Source organism: Lepus europaeus, chromosome 8 (genome assembly GCF_033115175.1).
Source record: "Lepus europaeus isolate LE1 chromosome 8, mLepTim1.pri, whole genome shotgun sequence".
Classification (NCBI taxonomy): Eukaryota; Metazoa; Chordata; class Mammalia; order Lagomorpha; family Leporidae; genus Lepus; species Lepus europaeus.
The window spans coordinates 73,865,502-73,889,622 of record NC_084834.1 but is presented as its reverse complement, the minus strand read 5'-3'; the positions used below and the strand labels follow the sequence as shown (position 1 = coordinate 73,889,622).

Sequence of the window (24,121 nt, the reverse complement as noted above, 5' to 3'; positions counted from 1 at the left end):
AGGGTTGCGGGTGGGAGGGAAGTTGTGGGAGGGGGAAGCCATTGTAATCCATGAGCCGTACACTGGAAATTTATATTCATTAAATAAAAGTTAAAAAAAAAAGAAAAAAAATACCAAAGACATTCTTCTCAGATCTGGAAAAATTGATGCTGAAATTCATATGGAGAAACAGGAGACCTCAAATAGCTAAAGCAATCTTGTACAACAAAAACAAAGCCGGAGGCATCACAATACCAGATTTCAGGACATACTACAGGGCAGTTGTTATCAAAATAGCATGGTACTGGTACAGAAACAGATGGATAGACCAATGGAACAGAATAGAAACACCAGAAATCAACCCAAACATCTAAAGCCAACTTATATTTGATCAAAGATCCAAAACTAATCCCTGGAATAAGGACAGCCTATTCAATAAATGGTGCTGGGAACATTGGATTTCCACATGCAGAAGCATGAAGGAAGACCCCTACCTTTCACCTTACACAAAAATTCACTCAACATGGATTAAAGACTTAAATCTATGACCCTACACCATCAAATTAGTAGCATTGGAGAAACCCTGCAAGATATAGGTACTGGTAAATACTTCTTGTAAAATACCCCAGAAGCACAGGCAGTCAAAACCAAAATTAACATTTGGGATTGCATCAAATTGAGAAGTTTCTGTACTTCAAAAGAAACTGTCAGGAGAGTGAATAGGAAACCGACAGAATGTGAAAAAATATTTGCAAACTATACTACAGATAAAGGGTTGATAACCAGAATCTACAAAGAAATCAAAAAACTCACTTAAGAGATGGGCCAAGGACCTCAATACACATTTTTCCAAAGAGGAAATCCAAAGGGCCAACAGACACATGAAAAAATGTTCAAGATCACTAGCAATCAGGGAAATGCAAATCAGAACCACAATGAGGTTTCACCTCACCCCAGTTAGAATGGCTCACATTCAGAAATCTAGCAACAATAGATGCTGGAGAGGATGTGGGGAAAAAGGGACACTAACCCACTGTTGGTGGGAATGCAAACTGATTAAGCCACTATGGAAGTCAGTCTGGAGAGTCCTCAGAAACCTGAATATAACCCTACCATACAACCCAGCCGTCCCACTCCTTGGAATTTACCCAAAGGGAATTAATTTGGCAAACAAAAAAGCTGTCTGCCATTAATGTTTATTGCAGCTCAATTCACAATAGCTAAGACCTGGAAGCAACCCAAATGCCCATCAACAGTAGACCGGATAAAGAAATTATGGGACATGTACTCTATAGAATACTATGCAACAGTCAAAAACAATGAAATCCGGTCATTTGCAACAAGATGGAGGAATCTGGAAAACATCATGCTGAGTGAATTAAGCCAGTCCCAAAGGGACAAATATCATATGTTCTCCCTGATCGGCGACAACTACTGAGCACCAAAGGGGAAACCTGTTGAAGTGAAATGGACACTATAAGAAACAATGACCTGATCACCTCTTGTGCTGACTCTTGATGTACAATGTAATACTTTGTCCATTTTAGTATTGTTTTTTGTTCTAGTACTAGTGGTTGAACTCTGTAATTAACACACAATTAATCTTAGGTTTTTAAATTTTAACTGAAAAGTGATCCCTGTTAAATTTAAGAATGGAAAAAGAGAGGGAGGAGATGTATGTACAATTTGGGACATGCTCAATTGGACTTGTCCCAAATGGTGGAGTTAGAAACGTGCCAGGGGATTCCAATACAATCCCATCAAGGTGACATGTACCAATGCCATCTCACTAATCCAAGTGTTCAATTTCAGATCACAGTTGATTACTCTGATAGGTTTAAGAGTCAAAGGGATCACACAAGACAAGTGTCTGCTAATACTAACTGACAGAATCAAAAATTGAGAGAAGGTCCAACATGGGAAGCGGGAGACACAGCAGACTCATAGGATGGCAGACGTCCTAAACAACACTCTGGCCTCAGAATCAGCCCTTAAGATATTTGGATCTGGCTGAAGAGCCCATGACAGTATTTTAGGCATGGAAACCAAGACAGTCTGGGGAAAAAATAAAAGAAGACCTAAATGAAAGATCTCTGTGAGTGAGATCCCAGTGGAAAGAACGGGGCCATCAAAGAAGGAGGTAGCTTTCTCTGAAGGGAGGAGAGAACTTCCACTTTGACTATGACCCTATTGGAAAAAGATCAAATTGAGAGAACTCAAAAGGCTTCCATAGCCTTGGCAACTCATGACTAGAGCCTAGGGAGATTACTGACGCCATAAACAAGAGTGTCAAATTGTTAAGTCAACAACAGGAGTCACTGTGTACTTACTCCTCATGTGGGATCTGTCTTTAATGTGTTGTCCAATGTGAAGTAATGCTATAACTAGTACTGAAACAGTATTTTACACTTTGTGTTTCTGTGTGGGTGCAAACTGATGAAATCTTTACTTAGTATATACTGAATCAATCTTCTGTATAGAAAGAGAATTAAAAATGAATCTTGATGTGAATGGAATGGGAGAGGGAGCGGGAGATGGGATGGTTGCAAGTTGCAGGGAAATTATGGGGGGGGGAATCCACTGTAATCCATAAACTGTACTTTGGAAATTTATATTTACTAAATTAAAAAAATTATAAGTTTTTATAAAAAATGAAATATATTTAACCAAGAAATTAAAAGATTTCCATAAATTTATTTATAAAACACTTATGAGAGGAATCAAAGAAACATAAAAAATTTAAAAATACCCTGTATTCATGGATTGGAAGAATTAGTATTACTGAAAGTCCATAGTACCTAAATAAATCCACTGACTCAATGCAATTGTCATCAATACACCAATGACCTTCATCACAGAAACAGAAAAATAAGAAACCCAAATTCATATGGAACACAAGACCCTGGACATTAAAGCAATTGTGAGCAAGTTAGTCAAGCTGGAAGCATCACAATCTCTCATCCCAAAGCACAATATAAAGCTGTAGACAATAAAAGAGATGATACTGGCATAAAAATGACATAGAGATCAATAAAAGCAGCCCCCAAATCAATCCATATCCATACAGCCAACCAATCTTAGACAAAGGTACCAAGAGCATACACCAGAGTCTTTTCAACAAATAGTGCTGATAAAACTGGATCATACATGCAAAAGAAGTTAATTTCCACCTCTCAACATACACAAAAATCAACACAAGATTGAGTAAGGACCCAAATATAATATGTGAAAACATGAAATTGATAGAAAAAAAAAACACAGGGATACCATTTCAAAAAATTGATGTAAGAGCAATGATTTTTAAAAATATGATCTCTGAATCACCAACAAAAACAGAACTAGATAAATGGGACCACATCATGTACAGAAACCTCCACATAGAAAATGAAAGCATCAACAGTGAAGAGACATAGAACAGAATGAAAGAAAACATTTGGTAGTCACCCATCTAATACAGGAGCAACTAAAAAACTTGACACTCCTCAAAAAGCAACCAATCTAAAATAATATATGCAAAATGCCTGAGTAAACATTTCTCAAAAGAAATACATTAAGGGCTGGTGTTGTGGCATAGATGGTAAAGCCACTGCCTATGATTTTAGCATCCCATTTGAGCATGGTTCAAGTCCTGGCTGCTCCACTTCCCATCCAGCTCAATGCTAAATTGCCTGGGGAAAGCAGCAGAAGATGGCAGGAGACCCAGATGAAGCTCTTGGTTCCTGGCTTCAGCCTGGCACAGCCCTGGCTGTTGTGGCCATCTGGGGAGTGAACCAATGGATGGAAGACCTCTTTATTTACGTCTGGCTGTTTTTCCCTCTCTGTAACTCAGATTTTCAAGATAATACATTAAAGAAAAAAAATGCAAGTGGCCAAGAGACACATGAGAAATTTTTCAATATCACTGGCCATCAGGGAAATGCAAATCAAAACCACAATGAGGTATTACCTCACCCCAATCAGAATGCTGTTGTGAAAAATGCTGATGAGGATGTAGTGAAAGTAGAACTCCATGTACCCTTAATGGCAACACAAATCCATGTGGCCACTGTGGAAAACAGTATGGAGATTTCTTTAAAAACTAGAAATGGATTTGCCATAGATCCAGCAATCCCACTATTGAGTATACACTCAAAGACATGGACTCATTGTATTAAAGGGAAAACTGCTCCACCATGTTTTAGCAGGACTGTTCACAAAAGTCAAAATATGAGGGCCAGCGCTGTGGTGTAGTGGGTGAGGTCACCGCCTGCAATGCTGACATCCCAAATGGGCACAAGATCAAGACCTGGATGCTCCACTTCTGATACAGCTCCCTGCTTATGGCCTGGGAAGGCAGTGGAAGATGGCTCAGGTGCTTGGGCCCCTGAACCCACTTGGGAGACCTGAAGAAAGTTCTTGGCTTCAGATTGTCCAGCTCTGGTCATTGTGGTCATTTGGGAGTGAACCAGTGGATGGAAGATCTCTCTGTCTCTCTAATTCTGCTTTTCAAATAAATCTTTAAAAAAAGTCAAAATATGGAATAAAGTAAGGTGTCCATCAGATGAATGGACAAAGAATATGTATAAATGTAGTATTCAACCAGAGAAAATAATGAGGCCCTTTTATCCACAGGGGTGAAAACATGGGAATAGAATACATCATGTTAAGTGAAATAAGCAGAAACATAAATATCATGATTCTCCCTCAAAAGTGGATTCTCAAAATGAAACCTATCTGAACAAAGAATGCTGATTACAAGAGACTAGAAGGGGTGGAGTAACACAGGGAGTTTGGATTTAAAAATAAGGGAAGTTGGGTGTGCCTTATGGCTTATGGATTATGATAAGTATACTGATAGAAGATGTTAATAGTAGGGGCTGGCCTTGTGGCTCAGTGGGTTAAGCTGCCATCTGAGCAGCAGGCATCCGACATGGGAAGGCTGCTGTACTTCCCATTCAGCTCCCTGCAAATGTGCCTGAGGAGACAGTGGAAAATGATTTAGGACCCTGCTTTTTTGTTTTTAAAAACATTTATTTGAAAGGGGGCGAGAGAGAGGCACTTGGGCCATTCTCCCAGGTGCATTAGCAGGAAGCTGAATAAGAAGAGGAGCAGCTCAGACTCAAACCAGCATCCAATGGAATGCTGGAGTTTCAGACAGCGGCTTTACAAGCAATGCCACAATGCTGGCCCTTATACTGCTCTTTCTAATCAGCTATGGAAACACGTTACCTTAGCATGCACAAACTGTCATATGTATGGCATAGGCATGTCATTGTGCTCTTGTTTTCCTAGTTCCTAATTATTTAGTGTTCTGTCTTTATTTGCATATTCTAATTATCATGGCCACCAAGAGCTCATATTTTTGTTTTCATCAAATCTAAACATGCCGGTACTGAGGGCAAAGATCCATGTCCTGGAATCTTCCCTCCAGATGGAGTTTATTTTATTCAGCACAGGTGGAGTGTGTGCGCTCAGCCAATGTTAATGACACCTGCAACCAGTCCATTTTTCAACTGATCAACTAGCAGATCATAAAACTGTAAAACATTTTCATGGTTTCTAACAAACATTGTTTATGGCATTTCCACAACATAAAATTTTTATTTGAATATATTTTATTGTTTTGATTGGGACACGAAAAGGGATAGAGAGTGGAGAGAGAGGTATGGAGGAATGGAATGGGGAGGAGAAGGAGGGAGGAGACAAGGAGGTGGTAGGGAAGGAAGGAGGGGATGAGAGGGACAGAGAAATCATTCTAGCATGTGCTGGTTCACTCCCCAAATGTCTTTAATAGCCAGGGCTGCTCTGGGCTAAATTCACATGCCCCTGAACTCAATACAGGTCTCCCACGTAGGTGGCAGGGACCCAACTACTGGAGTCATCACTTGCTGCCTCCCAGGGTGCACATTAGCAGGAAGAGAGGATTGGGAGCAAAGCTAGGACTCAAACCTGGGTGCTCCAATATGTGATTTGGGCATTTCAGGGACACTTTTAAATTAACATATACAGAATTAGGAACATAGTGAAATTTCCGAGCCTACCTGGCTCCCACCCATGCTCCAAAACTTCCTTATCCTTCCTCTCTAAATTAAATTTTACAATGATATACATTGTTTACTTTATACTTAGAAGATTAACCATACAATAAGAGTTCAACAAATAGTAAGAAGAAAAAAAAAAAACACTGTTCTTCATTTAGTTTTGAAGGTGAACAAATTTCATGAATGTCATACACACAGAGATTTAGGAACATAGTGATTGTCATCCCTAAATCAAATAAATATTGTGGCTGGTCAAGAGGAAGAACAGAGGGAAAGAGACAGAGACACAAGAGGTAGAAATTAAGGAGTTAACTATTTTTGTAGATCTACAAAAAGAGTTAAAGATTTTAAAAGCTATTATTAAAATTGCTATATTGGTCTATTATGCTATATTATATGTGTGTACATATTGTATGTCCACATGGGGAAATTTTATTAAGAGTTTTATTTTAAATGGCTTATAGATAAGATTGTCCATAAATTTAAGCTGCTAAAATCAATCAAAGATACATTTTAATTTGTGGGACCTGAATCTGTGTATCATATGTTTTAGACTTGTTGGTAGAAAGAAACTAAAAACATTTTATATGGTTGTGCTTAAGTTTAAAGGCTAAACAAACTACACCATGTTAGATATTTAAGAGGTGTTTTCAAATACATGATTCTTAAAATTTATGGAAGGCATTGGACCTTCTGGTAAATGTTTTCTTAAGTTGTTATCTAATGGTTGAAACGGTTTGCTAAGTATTCATGTGATATTGCTATTGTCAGCAAGCGATCTAGGACTTGCTCCCTCATTTCTCTCTTCTAAACCCAACTTGTTCTTTCATTTCTCTATTCTCTTCAAGGTAGGAAACTAATTCTATTATGAAGGAATCTGTAGGATGCACAATTTAATCTTTAGACCTTATAAAAGAGATGGCTAACATTTTTCTGCAATAGCATAGCCAAAATAAGAACTTAAATAATAATCTCATAGCTAGATTCACTTTGCCATCAGCGAAGTATACAGTAAGTAGAAAAAACCTCCCTTTCAGACCAAAGGGAAAGAAAGTTTTAAAGTGAGAATATAATTTTCCTCATGGGCACTGTCTACCTTAGAAAAACTACTACAGAACATGCCTGTGACTATAGACTTGTAGTTCAGGCCACCAAAGATTAGAGATGGGACATGGGCACTCCCTTGACTTGCATCCTCTGGTCTGCTTTAACACAAACCAGGAGGAAAAGAAAGCTCGGCATCAGAAGCAATGGGTGGCAGGCCTATTAATGGCTGATCTGTACAGTGATCTGCCCTCAAGGAGACCCAACAGGCTAGTCCACTGCAGTGGCTTTCAATGTGGTAAGCCTGGGCTTCAGCAGAAGTCAGCTTGTGAAGAGCCCTGGCAGCTCTGCCAAGAGTTGGATCACTGGAAATGGACCTGCCCTGGAGTCGAAGGATGCCCAGGTCATTGCCACAGATCTTATTGGCTCTAAGCTGAAAAGCCCTTCACTCAGCCCAACTTCCAAAGTGACCACTGCAGCTGAGGGTATGGCCAAGTAGGGTCAGCAACATTGCAGGCAGAACTGTAAATTTCTTGTTAGAGATGCCCCCTGCCTTTACCTGGCCAGCTCTCCTCCCAGCCCAGCCAAGTAATGAAAGTCAACAGAGTGCCTTCCCCTAGGAGGTTCACACCTCCCTTTGGATGTACCCCATGTGAAGAGATAGATAGGTCTGGGCCTCTGAATTTACAAGGCCTAAAGCCCACCAGATTATTATCAAGCCCCTTCTATCAGGTTCTATTTGCCTCTCAATCAGAAAAATTACTTGTAGCTTAGATAGCACCTTTCTTAGCTCCTCTAATAATGACTCTGTCCTTTGTTCTAGGCCCTGTCTAGTGCACTTGGGCCTCATTCCTTTGTAATCATAACCTCTACTCTACCACCAATGGCTCTACTCCCAACCTGTGTGTACTGATGGTCCTCTTCCCCACTTAATGCTGTATAATTGTTCAAATCTGGTAAAGGCCACTCTTAGGATCATTGGTTACTATCCTCACTCTGTCTTTTATGACCTTGTCTAAATATGATCAGAGTCGGCAAACTTGGAAGGCTTCCATAGCCTTGGCAACTCATGACGGGAGCCTAGGGTGGTTACTGGTGCCATAAACTAGAGTGTCAATTTGTTGGGTCAACAACAGGAGCCACTGTGCACTTGCTCCTCATGTGGGATCTCTGTCCTTAATGTGCTGTACATTGTGATTTAATGCTATAACTAGTACTCAAACAGTATGTTTCACTTTGTGTTTCTATGTGGGTGCAAACTGTTGAAATCTTTGTACTAAATTGATCTTCTGTATATAAAGAGAATTGAAAATGAATCTTGATGTGAATGGAAGGGGAGAGGGAGCGGGAGAGGGGAGGGTTGCAGGTGGGAGGGAAGTTATGGGAGGAGGAAGCCATTGTAATCCATAAGCTGTACACTGGAAATTTATATTCATTAAATAAAAGTTAAAAAAAAAAAGAAATTAACGAGTTATACCACTTTGAAGGAGAAATGACATTATTGGGATAAAAGAAGATTTGGGTATGTTATAGACATCAGAGACACTATTCAATAAAAGTAAAAAATGATTATAGTTGAAGAAATACGATTCCATTTGAAATGAATTTCAGCAATTTCAAGTGGAGTAACTGGGAATACTCGGCAAAAGCTGCTTAAAAAGCCAAATTGAAAAAAAAAAAAAAAGCTAAATTGCAAGGAAGTAACTCTTTTATTGCAGACTAATATTCTGATACTGTACATGTACAGTGGTGTATAGAAGAACCCCCCCCCCCCGAAAGGTAAAAATGTTTAAAAGACAAAGAAAAGACAATTAAAAAGTCAGGGTAGATACTCAAGTCAATTATATGAAAATGCCACAAGTTTTTTTCCCTCTGTGATGTGACACACTTTACACAAATGATAGGTCAATTATATAGAAGGTACCTTTCTTTTTGCCTTTAGCTGCTCATGATACTTGTCACAGGTATCTCCTGGGATCTCTCCTCCCCACAGCGTGATTCCAACAATGGTGTATGTGATACCCATGATGAGTAATGGGAAACAATACACCAGTATGATAACAATAATGTGGTAGCTACAAGAAATAAGAAAAACACATGGTAAACAATCTAGCGGGATGAAATATACATTAGTTCTTTAAATCATAATTAAAAATTCCAAAAACCTTTCTATAATTTGTCTATATCCTCATTTCACATATATATCAAAATAACCTGCCATTGTCACCTGTGGTCGTGCTTCACATGCTTTCAGTTGACTTCTGCCAATTTTACTTCATATAGAAAAACTTACCTCAGATGAATAGTGTTCATTTAAACTACACATGTTCTCTTTACCTAGAAATGGAGTCTAAAAACTTTTTCTCTGCTTAATGTTGTGCTTGGTGATTCTTGTGCTAAACTAATTAAATGTTTTATGAGAAAAAGGGATGAGACAGAATAAATTAACCAACTGAAATATATTGTCCTGTGTAGCACTACTCTATATAGTCTTATAACAGACATATTTAAAATAAATTACTTTTGATTGAAAACACAATTTTAGAAAATCTCAGCCACATTAGATACACATATTATTTGACTATGATTTGAGAAAATCAAGTAAAGATATGTACACACATGTTTTCAATATCATGGTGCCTTTGATTGTATTGTTAATTTGGTAAATCACATGAAGCTATATAAGTCATATCAAAGTCATGTTATAAATTTTTAAATTCTGTAATTTCATGTATTTTAATTAAAATTACAAGTATGCAATTAGGAAGGAATGTAAGGACATCCCATAATTTAACAGTCTGAACAGAATTTTATAAAATTTAATGTGGCTTCTATTGTCCTAGAAGCCTCTAAAGTAATTAGTTTGTTAACAATAGTCTTTTTAATACATTTGTTTTCTTTGTAAATGAGTCTTAAAATTTGCATTCTGGTTTCCTGGTAGCTTTATAAGAATTGATTTTAAGCTAGTGGAAAAGCATCTCAGTCAACAATTTGAGGGTGATATTTTCATACAAAGTAACATTTACTAGCAATAATGGATAGATTTTTCCTTAAAAAAGTGCCTCCTGATATTTTCCCTAAAATTTGAACTTTAGGCAAAGTTGGATAAAATAAATGCTTTCAAAGATGCCATTACTTGTACCAAGATAAATTATTTTTTTAATGGTGATAACATTAAAAATCCTTTCTTCTAGATTATTAAAGATATATACAGTGCCTTATCATATAATCATCCCACCACAATAGGACATCAGGACTTACTATTAGAAGTAAAAATGATTCATTAAAATAGAAAATAATTTTATTGAATAAAATTTATGACCAGAATAAAATAATACAATAGGATAAATTACACAATTAGGTTTTGGGACTCTTGCTTTTCTTAAGTCCAAAATATGAAACAGTAGTTTCCATCATAAAGGATTCCTATTTCCTTTCCAACCTCATCCTCCAGTTTCTTAATGTTGAAGCAAACGAGCACAAACCAAATCAAACCAAAATAAAATTGAGGAACCCATCAGGACTCCCTTCTCTCTAGCCAGGCTTCTAAAAGAGGCAATCAGAACTTGTGGGCTTTGGTTCCTCACTTCTCACTTATTTTTCCTTCAATAACAATGCTTCTTTCCTTAAAGTAAATTCATTATTTCTTAACTTTAGGAATAGGAATCTCTAGTGCTATCACATATAGAAGCCTTCATATTTCTAATAAGTTTTATATAACTATTTATAATATATGACAATTTATAATCAAATATACTTGCCTTGTTTTCTGGTAGCTTATTAAGTATTGATTTAAAGTCAAAGGTAGAAGTAATACATCATTTGATATTTAGTATCTTTAGGTATTTCTTTTTCCCATATGATGTGTGAACCCTGAGGGAAACGTTAATGTCTTACTTGCTCCCAAATTGTAGTTTTTGAAAAGTTCAATAAATTGAATTTAAAACCATAATAGTTAACTTACATGAAATGTTGTTTAGGACCTTCTGGCCATTGCACATAGCAAAGAGTACGTCCAGGCATGACTTTGGTTTTGGAGTAAAGACACTGAGGCAAAGCAAGCAGAAATGCTAGAATCCAAATACTTCCAATGACAATCTTGGTAGCTGTGGCAGACAGTCTTGGTTTCAAGGGATCGATAATGGCAATATACCTATAAAGACACAAACAGACCATCTTGTTGGTTCTCTTGTATTTGAGTTTAACAGAGTTTCAAAGGCTAGCGTTGCCCCTTATGTGCTAAACACAACAAGGATTTTGCTTGAGTAGAGACAACAAAGAATGATAATCATGCCATAGTCTTAGGAATCAAGCAGATCTAGGTTCAAATTCTATTCTGAAATTGCTTAGTCTTTCTGAAATGAAAAATAGCAATAAGAACACTGACATCTTAGGAGTGAAGTAGGGAATCAATAGAAATCATGTAGGTGAAAGTTATTGATTATGTTGTACTGTGACTAACACATTATCAGAATTCAGCAATGTCTGCTGAACTGAACTGGAAAAGCACATGAGAAGTGCTTAAAAATATTAGGCCCACACCTTAAAATCTTAATTTCTATTATGACCACTTAACTTTTTAAAATAAAATTCTAGGGAAATAAAATGGATAATAACTACATAATTGAAAAAGAGGAGGAATTCATGTGAAATAGGTAGATGACACATCCATGTAACAGCCAGAGATAAGGTCAGGATTCAGGGATATCACGTTTGACTGAGGCTGTACCTTCCTGTTAGCCCACAAATTGAATTATGCTTGAATTGTGAAAGTTTTCATGGAGTCTATCTATGTAATTATGTATAAAAGAGTTGCTATAGGAAACAAGAATTGAGGTTCTAAAAAGCACACATAGAGTGCTTTTAGACTACAACTTTTTGGGCAATTGAGAACTCTTGACTTTGCAAAGATAATAATAGAGAGAAAACATTTCCAGTTTAAAATTGAATATAATATGGTTAATTGTCAAATTCTGGCTAACATTCAGAGAAGAAAATAGTACAAACCAGACTAATTAAATTTTTATATTCTTTAAAAATTTGAAGTTTTTACTTTATTTGAAAGAGGGAGACACACAGACATAGAAACATTTTTTATCCACTGGTTTGCTCCCTAAATAACCACAACAGCATAGGCTGGTTGCAGCTAAAACCTGGAGCCAAGAACTTAATCCAGGTCTTCCATGTGGATGGCAAGAATGTAGGTAAGTATTTGAGCATCATTTGCTACATCCCAGGGAGTGCATTACCAGGAAGCTGGAATTGAAAGCAGAGCCAAGACTCCAGCCCAGACACACCAGTATAAGATGCAGGTATCCCAACTGGCATCCTAACAGCTGTGCCCAGTACCCATCCCAAATTTCTATATTTCTATTTAATGAAACATAATTGTTTTCTTTTTGCTGTTGGCCATTTTTATTTGGAAAATTATGATTTATCCATAATTCAAAAATACTTTTGCTAGAGAATACAACTTAAGCCCAAAGAGTTTTTTTTTTTAACTTTTATTTAATGAATATAAATTTCCAGTATACAGCTTATGGATTACAATGGCTTCCCCCTCCCATAATTTCCCTCCCACCCGCAACCCTCCCCTCTCCCGCTCCCTCTCCCTTTCCATTCACATCAAGATTCATTTTCAATTCTATTTATATACAGAAGATCAATTTAGTATAAATACTTCAACAGTTTGCACCCACATAGAAACACAAAGTGAAACATACTGTTTGAGTACTAGTTATAGCATTAAATCAAAATGTACAGTACATTAAGGACAGAGATCCCACATCAGGAGCAAGCGCACAGTGGCTCCTGTTGTTGACCCAACAAATTGACACTCTAGTTTATGGCGCCAGTAACCACCCTAGGCTCCCGTCATGAGTTGCCAAGGCTATGGAAGCCTTCCAAGTTTGCCGACTCTGATCATATTTAGACAAGGTCATAAAAGACAGGTTGAGGATAGTAACCAATGATCCTAAGAGTGGCATTTACCAGGTCTGAACAATTATACAGCATTAAGTGGGGAAGAGGTCCATCAGTACACACAGGTTGGGAGTAGAGCCATTGGTGGTAGAGTAGAGGTTATGATTACAAAGGAATGAGGCCCAAGTGCACTAGACAGGGTCTAGAACAAAGGACAGAGTCATTATTAGAGGAGCTAAGAAAGGTGCTGTCTGAGCAACTTAAAAGCCCAAAGAGTTTTAACCATTTAAATAAATAGTTCAAGGTCCAGATAATTTGTTTATTGCTCTTTGCTTTTACAACTATTAGGCAGGGTTAGATTTTAGCAGATATATTAGAATATGTATATCTTATTCTTACCTAAAAGAAATATCCTTAATTTATTAAGTATGGCATCTAATAATAAATATGAATCTTAAATGTGAAAAAGTAATCATACTTGTCCTTTTGTGATTAGCTTATTTCACTTAGGTACATGATTCGGCATACATGAGGTATTTAAGAATAGTAAAATTCATAGAGGCAGAGAATAGAATGGAAGTTGCCAGAGTTGGGGAGAGGAAAAAAAATGGGAAATTGTTAAGTGAGAACAAAGTTTCAGCTAGGCAGAACAAACGTGTTCTAGAGACCTCTTGTACAACATAGTACCAACAGCTATCAAGTGATACTGGGAGCTACAAAATATGTCAAAAGCATAGATTTCATATTCTTACCAAAAAAAAAAAATCCCCTCTCACATACAAAAGAGCAAAAAGGAATTTCTGAAGATGGATGTACTTACTTCCTTGATTGTGGTGATTCTATCAGAGGTGTATGTTTACATCCAAACTCACATTCAATTTGTAAAATTTTTACATCAATTATACCTCAATAAATATTAAAAGAGTAACTGCAAAAACAATATCTTGGTTTAGAAATGCAGGTGACAACTAACCAACCACAAAAAAGGAAACCTGTTGAAGTGAAAGGGACACTATGAAAAACAGTGACTTGATTAGCCCTTCTCCTGACTGTTGATGTACAATTTAACACTTTATCCCTTTTAGCATTTTTGTTCTAGAAATGCTATAATGAAACATAGAAAATAAAGTGTCCTTTGAAATGGGTAGTGGCCTGCTTATACATGGCTTTGAATGTAAGAATGATGAATCAGGCATTCACACATTCAGCCAATGATAATCATGCCATAGTCTTAGGAATCAAGCAGATCTAGGTTCAAATTCTATTCTGAAATTGCTTAGAATTAAGTAAATGTTTGAAGACAAAAGGAAATGACAAAATGCTGTTACTGACAGAGCCAGTTGACCAAAGAAGTAGGTAGAATTGCACTGGGATCTCACTCACAGAGATCTTTCATTTAGGTCTTCTTTTTTTCCTTTTCCATGGTATCTTGGCTTTCCATGCCTACAATACTCTCATGGGCTCTTCAGCCAGATCCGAATGCCTTAAGGGCTGATTCTGAGGCCAGAGTGCTGTTTAGGACATCTGCCATTCTATGAGTCTGCTGTGTATCCCGCTTCCCATGTTGGATCCTTCTCTCCCTTTTTGATTCTATCAGTTAGTATTAGCAGACACTTGTCTTGTGTGATCCCTTTGACTCTTAGGCCTATCTGAGCCATCAATTGTGAACTGAAATTGATCACTTGGACTAGTGAGATGGTATTGGTACATGCCACCTTGATGGGATTGTATTGGAATCCCCTGGCACATTTCTAACGCCACCATTTGTGGCAAGTCCAATTGAGCATGTCCCAAATTGTACATCTCCTCCCTCTCTTTTTCCACTTTTATATTTAACAGAGATCATTTTTCAGTTAAAATTTAAAGACCTAAGAATAATTGTGTGTTAATTACAGAGTTCAACCACTAGTACTAGAACAACAACAACAACAACAACAACAAATACTAAAAAGGATAAAGTATTACATTGTACATCAACAGTCAGGACAAGAGCTGCTCAGGTCATTGTTTCTTATAGTGTCCATTTCACTTCAACAGGTTTCCCCTTTGGTGCTCAGTTGTCACCGATCAGGGAAAACAAATGATATTTGTCTCTTTGGGACTGGCTTAATTCACTCAGCTAATTACTGCTGAAGATCAATATGAAATTGGTGAATAGGAATTCATTTTGGTACCAATATTTCCTACTGTTTCTCCACAACAATTGTTTGCTCCAGAGTACCTATGGAGAATATGGATACTTAAGTTTGTCTGGACAAATACTCTCTTGAATTTGAGAAGAAATGATTCAATTTTAGATATAATATCCCTTGAATATTTGTAATTTATGTCTTTAAAGAAATATAAATCTTTCATGTGATCACATAAGCTTTACTAGACTTTTGGTTGAACTGCCCACTGTCACTCCCTTCGCCAAAGTGCCAAAGGCACTACAAATTCCTTGGTATGGTTCTGTCTTCAGCAACAGCTAAAGTCAGATTCTTTGCTCTTAAAATTAGCATTATCATCAAGTTTAAAAGCCACTTCTTACTGTCTTTCATAGAGGCTGAAATTCTCAGACGTATCTGCTAAAGACTCATTTTTAGTGCCATCTCTTTTCTGTTTTCTTTCCCCTATACTGAGACCACTTTTCTCTGCTGTAATGGAGGGAGTCTTTTATGCTTAATTTGATGTCTTTGGAAAAATTGCATGTTCTGTCACAACTTTTGTTTGCCAACACTCAATAAGTCAGTCTCTCCAGCTTTGTTATTGTCATTGGTATCTGCTAAAATTCCACTTCTTGTCGGTATCTTATTAAGCTCTTTCTTAGGATTTATGTGCAGTTACACATATTAAAGTTTTGCAATGAAGACAGAGTGCAGCTTTCAGATGTCTACTTAATTGTACTGAATTTGCCTGAAATGATATGGATTTTATCATTTTCCAATTTTATTCTGGCCAGAGTAGCTGTTGTAGTCTGTAAATCCCACATATATGTGGTCTGGCTACTACTCTGTGCAAAATAATGATTAGTTGTAATAGCTTTTCATAAAATTTCAATTTCTCACCTTGATGCTAGGGTAGTTTCTGCTTTGAAAATCATTTCAGATATACATAATTTTGCTCTAACTTACATTTCCTATTTTGTACATTTCATAAAAGTATTAAACAAATGTAATAATGAGCTAGTAACTAGTTAATTATAAATATTTTATGAATTTTGAAACAAGAATTTATTAAAATAAATTTATATGTATATGCACATACATTCATCATTGTACACATATAATAGGAACTTGAAACATAAGCTGACAAAAATTACTTGCTCATTTTCTCAAATTCTTTGTCAGTAAAATTTATACACTGTTACTTGAAATAGCTTTAGACTAATGATGTATGTGAATTTCATTATATATGCTTTTAACTTAAATTTAGAATTTAGCTTTCCTGGCACGGGCATTCTAACATCACAGTGTGAGCTGGGGATGTTCACATCCCTTGTTGAAGTCTCAGTCCCAGTTGTTCTACCACCAGTCCAGCTTCCTACTAATGTGTATCCTGGGAGGCAGTGGCACTAGTTCAAATGATCAGTTCCCTGACACCCACATGGGAGACCAGATAGATACCCACATGGGAGACCAGATAGATACCCACATGGGAGACCAGATAGATACCCACATGGGAGACCAGATAGATACCCACATGGGAGACCAGACACCCACATGGGAGACCAAACAGAATTCCAGGCTCCTGGTTTTAGTTTGGCCTGGTTTTGGTTTTTGGGCATTTAGGGAATGAATCAGTGGATAGTAGATCTCTCTCCCTCCCCCCAACTTTTTCTCTTCTAAATAAATATATAAAAAAAAAAACAATTAGAGGGGAACCAAAGATGGATGAATACAGAGAAATATCACTCACTTCAATAACAGAAAAATACCAGGACAAAGGAAAGACCATATTTTAAGGAGACTGATTGAGGGGTATTTCAGTTAAGAGGTGACCAAAATAGTAAACGACTCAGAGACCGAGAGGCAGCAGCAAAACATCCCACAGTCACTACAGCTTCTGCGCAGGCTACCTGGCTAAAGATGTCATCTTATCAGGAAACGATAAAAAGAAAGTGACCCATAAACAGGCCCACAGCCCTAACTAAGGGAGGAATTCCACAGTCCCCTCTAATGTTAACTCCAGCCTAGAAAGCTGACTGGGATTTGACTACCTCGCTCTGAAAAAGGTACCGTCATTGACTCCCTCTGCCCCTAAAGGGACAGGGTCTGAGATGTTGTAGGAGAGCAGCCACTAACTTTTATTCTGACTTAAGCAGCCCGGCTGCTATCAGAAGCCACCAGAGCTAGAAAAGGGTACTTTCCAGGGCAAAGAGTAGATCTCATCTCCTGTACACAGTAGCTGTGGCAGTTATGGGAACCACAGTTTCACTTGCTCACTCTGTGCGAATAGGGAAGCTGCTCTCTACTTTTGGGGGTTCAGCAGAAGCAGTAGAGCAAAAGATTCTGAGAGGACCACACCTGAGGAAGGATCCACTGCATCTTTTAGCATATGATGCTGGGTGCCTAAGGCATAAACCTCAGAATCACCATTGCATCCCCTGTGGAAAATGAGACAGTTCTGTCTGTGCCCTGATGATATGGGACTTTTTGTGGTAGTATTATAATCCTTAGTGTAACTCACATTCACCTGTGATATCTTGAGACCCCCAACTGCATTCTTCTGCTTCAGGCTGGTGGCTAGCAGTCCATATTCTCCAGCACAGTTGGCTTTCACTCTGTTAGAACTGGGTAGTGATCTCACTATATCCTGTAGCTCCAGGACTGTAACTATTAGTACTAGATTCCCAAGATCACTAGAATCTACCCTGTGGGACATATGGAAGAACCTACCTGATTTCTACTACTCCAGACCAACACCTTCCCATGAAAAATCACCAGTATGTAATATATCATCTTGTAGACTTGGGACAAAATTGCTTTTCATCTCCCAGTGCTGGGACTAGGGCTTTTGGTGCCATCAGTTCCAGCCCAAGTCCCACTGTCCCAGCAGGACCTGGGGAAGGTCCTATAAAACATGATAGTTCCAGAATCACAGCTTTTAGTTTCACAAGGCCCAGCATCATTCAGGTGGGACAAGAGGAGAGCCTAGCTATGTGTCTCACACCACCAAGAAAGAGGCCATCACAAATCCTAGTGTGACTACAGGGCAGTTGTTATCAAAACAGCATGGTACTGGTACAGAAACAGAAGGATAGACCAATGGAACAGAATAGAAACACCAGAAATCAATCCAAACATCTACAGCCAACTTATATTTGATCAAAGATTCAAAACTAATCCCTGGAATAAGGACAGCCTATTCAATAAATGGTGCTGGGAAAATTGGATTTCCACGTGCCGAAGCTTGAAGCAAGACCCATACCTTTCACCTTACACAAAAATTCACTCAACATGGATTAAAGACTTAAATCTACGACCCGAAACCATCAAATTATTAGAGAGCATTGGAGAAACCCTGCAAGATATAGGCACAGGCAGACTTCTTGGAAAAGACCCCAGGAGCACAGGCAGTCAAAGCCAAAATTAACAATTGGGATTGCATCAAATTGAGAAGTTTCTGTACTTCAAAAGAAACAGTCAGGAAAGTGAAGAGGCCACCGACAGAATGGGAAAAAATATTTGCAAACTTTACTACAGATAAAGGGTTGATAACCAGAATCTACAAAGAAATCAAGAAAATCCACAACAACAGAACAAACAACCCACTGAAGAGATGGGCCAAGGACCTCAATAGACATTTTTCGAAAGAAGAAATCCAAATGGCCAACAGACACATGAAAAAATGTTCAAGATCACTAGCAATCAGAGAAATGCAAATCAAAACCACAATGAGGTTTCACCTCACCCCGGTGAGAATGGCGCACATTCAGAAATCCACCAACAACAGATGCTGGAGAGGATGTGGGGAAAAAGGGACACTAACCCACTGTTGGTGGGAATGCAAACTGATTAAGCCACTGTGGAAGTCAGTCTGGAGATTCCTCAGAAACCTGAACATAACCCTACCATACAACCCAGCCATCCACTCCTTGGAATTTACCCAAAGGAAATTAATTTGGCTAATAAAAAAGCCATCTGCACATTAATGTTTATTGCAGCTCAATTCACAATAGCTAAGACCTGGAACCAACTCAAATGCCCATCAACAGTAGACTGGATAAAGAAATTATGGGACATGTACTCCATAGAATACTATACAGCAGTAAGAAACAATGAAACCCAGTCATTTGCAGCAAGATGGAGGAATCTGGAAAACATCATGCTGAGTGAATTAAGCCAGTCCCAAAGAGACAAATTTCATTTGTTTTCCCTGATTGGCGACAACTAACTGAGCACCAAAGGGGAAACCTGTGGAAGTGAAATGGACACTATAAGAAACTATGACCTGATCAGCTCTTGTCCTGGCTCTAGATGTACAATGTAATACTTTATCCTTTTTAGTATTTGTTGTTGTTGTTCTAGTACTAGTGGTTGAACTCTGTAATTAACACACAATTATTCTTAGGTGTTTAAATTTTAACTGAAAAGTGATCCCTGTTAAATTTAAGAGTGGGAATAAGAGAGGGAGGAGATGTACAATTTGGGACATGCACAATCTGACTTGCCCCAAATGATGGAGTTAGAAATGTACCAGGGGATCCCAATACAATCCCATCAAGGTGGCATGTACAAATGCCATCTCACTAGTCCAAGTGATCAATTTCAGTTCATAACCGATGGCTCTGATAGGTCTAAGAATCAAAGGGATCACACAAACAAGTGTCTGCTAATACTAACTGATAGAATCAAAAAGGGAGAGAAAGACCCAACATGGGAAATGGGATACACAGCAGATTCATAGAATGGCAGGCATCCTAAACAACACTCTGGCCTCAGAATCAGCCCTTAAGGCATTCGGATCTGGCTGAAGAGCCCATGAGAGTATTGTAGGCATGGAAAGCCAAGACACCATGGAAAAGAAAAATAAAGAAGAAGACCTAAATGAAAGATCTCTGTGAGTGAGATCCCAGTGGAAAGAACGGGGCCATCAAAGAAGGAAGTACCTTTTTCTGAAGGGAGGAGAGAACTTCCACTTTGACTATGACCCTATCGGAATAAGATCAAAGTCAGCGAACTCTAAAGGCTTCCATAGCCTTGGAGACTCATGACTAGAGCCTAGGGAGATTACTGACACCATGAACAGGAGTGTCAAATTGTTAAGTCAGCAACAGAAGTCACTGTGTACTTACATCCCATGTGGGATCTGTCCTTAATGTGTTGTCTAATGTGAAGTGATGCTATAACTAGTACTGAAACAGTATTTTTACACTTTGTGTTTCTGCGTGGGTACAAACTGATGAGATCTTTACTAATTATATACTGAATCGATCTTCTGTATATAAAGATAATTGGAAATGAAAAAAAAAAAAAAACCCTGGTGTTAAATTGGAAATGGCATAGAAAATTAATTTTTTTAAAAAAACTATGTAGGATCTCTGTCTTTAATGTGCTATACACTGTTATTTAATGCTATAACTAGTATTCCAACAGTATTTTTTTTTCACTATGTGTTGCTATATGGCGGCAAACTGTTGAAATCGTTACCTAATATATACTAAACTGATCTTCTGTATATAAAGAGAATTGAAAATGAATCATGATGTGATTGGAAGGGGAGAGGGAGTGGGAAAGGGGAGAGTTGCGGGTGGGAGGGAAGTTTTGGGAGGGGGAAGCCATTGTAGCCCATAAGCTGTACTTTGGAAATTTATATTCATTAAATAAAAGTTTAATTAAAAAAAAATCCTAGTGTGACTGAAACACAATTTGCTGGGGGCTTCAGATACACACCCTAGGATTCCATGCACACTTCAAAGTTACACTTCTATTTTCACAAGCTGATGCAGACAATTGTGGTAAAATAGATAGTACTGACATTTATTAAAGCAATCACTCAGAAGTTATTCTTCTGTGCTCACCCAGAACCAAAGCAAAAGAATCATAGTGATACCCTGCCTTCCACCTAAACAAAGTCTTTTCCATCAGAACCTACTCTATAAACAAAGAATTATACCAGATGGGCAGACATCAATGCAGAAAGAGAAAATATGAAGAAGGAAGCAGGGCACTTCCCAAGGAACGTAACAGTTCTTCAGAACTAGGTCCTGAAATCAATCTATGAAATGTCTGAAGAATTCACATAATTGTTCTAAGGAAACTCAGTGAGATGCAAGTACAATCCTACAGAAATTTAAGGAAATGAGTTAAACCACAGATGAGAAATTCTATAGATACAAATCATTAAAAAGAACTAAACAAATTTTAGAATTGAACAATCAGAGATCAATTTAGTTTAGTTCTTTTTAAAAAGAGTATAATAAAGGCACAATATAAACAAACAAACAAAAAAAGAATTGAAAAATCAAAATAAAAAGTTGTGAGCTTTAACAATGGAATAGACAAGAAAGGAAAGAATTTCTAACCAGGAGGACACGACTTTTGAAAGGACTAAGTAAGACAAAAATAAAGAAAAAAGAATTTTAAAGAATAGCCAGAGTAACTGAATTTGATTCTTAGTTCTGGCTCTTCATTCCACTCTCCTACCAAAGGAGAACCAGGAAAAGGAGTGTTGGCTCAGGTAATTGGTTTCCTGCCACCCATGTGAAGGGTGTATTGAGTTACTGGCTGAAGGTTTTGGCCCAATCCATCCCTAGCTGCTGTGGCATCTGGGGAGTGAGCTAGTAGATGTAAAGTGTGTGTGTGTGTGTGTGTGTGTGTCTGTCTCCCTATCACAAAAAAAAAAAAAATTAAAAAACTAAAAATAATGAAGAATGCCTATACAATATAAGAGGTATCATTAAGTAAACAAATATTTGCATTATAGTGATACCTTAAGGAGATGAGAAGGAAAGAGGCATTGAAAACTTACTGAATGAAATGACAGTTGAAAATATCAAGTCTAGAAAGATATGGACATCCAGATACAGGATGGACCCCAACCAGATTCAACCCAAAAAGATATTTCCGAGGCATATTATATTCAAATTTTTGAAGTTAAAGAGAAGGATTTCTAAATATAGTGAGACAGGAACATCAAGTTACATATAATGGAAAACCAACTAGATGAATATAAGACTTCAACAGAAACCTTAGAGACCAGAGGAAAGTAGGATGACATATTAAAGTTATTGAAAGAAAAAGACATCTAACCAAAAATATTACATGCAGCAAAACTACTCTTTGAAATGAAGGAGAAATGAAGTGTTTTCTATATAAACAAAAACAGAATGCATCATCATCAAACCAGCCTTACAAGAAATAAAGGGACTGTACAATAGAAATATCCATAACAAAAATACAAGACATTACAAAATTCACTAACAGATCAGATACAATCAGTAATCAATCAACAATGACCACATATTTTATCAAAATTAACATTGAGTTGTAATGGATTAACTTTCCCAGTCAAAATACACAGATGGACCAAGTGAATAAAATAACACAATCAGATGCTGGTACTGTGGTGCAGAGGGTTAAAGCCCTGACCTGCAGTTCTGGCATCCCATATGGGCACTGGGGTTCGAATCTCAGCTGCTCCACTTCTGATCCAGCTCTCCACTAAGGCTTGGGAAAGCAGAAGATGGCCCAAGTTCTTGGGCCCCTGCACCAACGTGGGAAACCTGAAAAAAGCTACTGGTTTTTGATCAGCCTGGCTCTGGCCCTTGTGGCCAATTGGGGAGTGAACCAGTGATGGAAGATGTACAATATCAGATAAAACAGATTTAAAAATATTAGAAAGAAACAGAAAAGGGCATTGTAAGTTGATTAGAGGATTGATTCAGCAAGAAGATATGCCAATCATAAATATATATGCACTCAACTCAAGACCACAAAGATAAACAAAGCCAATATTAGATCTGAAGGGAGAAATAGACTTCAACACAAAAATGGGAGTCTTCAACGCCCTACATTCATCAATGGATAGCTAATCTAGAAAGAATATTAAAGATATATCAGAGTTGAACAAATGGACCTAACAGCCATTTACAGAACACTTCAACCAACAGCTATGGAATACACATTCTTTTCATCAGCACATAGAACAATTTCTAGCTTAGACAATATAGTGGAACACAAATCAAGTCTCACTAAATTCAAGAAGATTGAAACATACCATGTATCCTCTAAAACACAAAGGAATAAACTAGAAAACAATAGAAAATGTACAAATACATGTATATTAAACACCATGCTACTGAACAACAAATGGGTCATTGAATAAAATTAAAAGGAAATTAAAAGCGGTCTTGAATGAAAATGAGAACAGAACATATCAAATCCTCTGAAGAACAGCAAAAGCAGCATTAAGAGGGAAATTTATGCTGATACTTGCTCATATTAAAAAACAAAAACAAAAAAACCAGAATCATCTCAAATAAATATTATGATGCTAAATCTCAAAGACTTAGAAGAACAAAGCCAAAAATTAGCAGAGGGTGAGAAATAATAAAAATCAGAGTAGAAATCAATGAAATTGAAACAAAGCACAAAAGATCAACAGTAGAAAAATATGTTTTCAAATGATAAACAAAACAGACAAAACTTTAGACAGGTTGACAAAGAAAAGAGGAGAAAAAACTCAAATAACAAATCAGAAAAGCACTAAGACATCTATAAATGTCTGGATACAAATAGCCTAACAATGTTAAAACAAGAAGATATAGAGAATCTAAACAGACTCATAACAAATAACAAGATAGAAGAAGTGATTAGAAGTATCCCATCAAAGAAAAGTACAGATTTGATGGCTTTAGAACTGAATTGTGCAAACCAGTTAAAGAGGAGCTAACTCCAATATTCTTCAAATCTTGAAAAAGAAAGAATTTTGCCAAACTCTAAGATTTTATTTACTTGAGAGGCAGAGTTACAGACAAAGGTCTTCCATTCTCTGGTTCACTCTGCCACAACAGCTGGAGCTGGGCCGATCTGAAGTCTCCTCTGGGTCTCATTCGGGTGCAGGGGTCTAAGCACTTTGATCAACTTCTACTGATTTTCCAAGCCATAGCAGAGAGTAGAATTGGAAGAGAAGCACCCATGTGGGATGCCAGCACTGCAGGCAAAGGCTCAGTC

The 24,121-nt window shown here is 37.5% G+C and overlaps 1 protein-coding gene across 1 annotated transcript in view; it reads right to left on the bottom strand.

Annotated features, from left to right (window-relative positions):
* The window catches only part of TACR3 (tachykinin receptor 3), a 173,997-nt gene that overhangs the window by 104,627 nt on the left and 45,249 nt on the right, over positions 1–24,121 (bottom strand). The window contains exons 2-3 of the mRNA XM_062199133.1: positions 11,008–11,196; positions 8,968–9,118 (exon numbers count right to left, since the gene is read on the bottom strand). Coding sequence (XP_062055117.1) covers positions 8,968–9,118; positions 11,008–11,196 — 340 coding nt within the window. The remainder of the gene's footprint in view (positions 1–8,967; positions 9,119–11,007; positions 11,197–24,121) is intronic.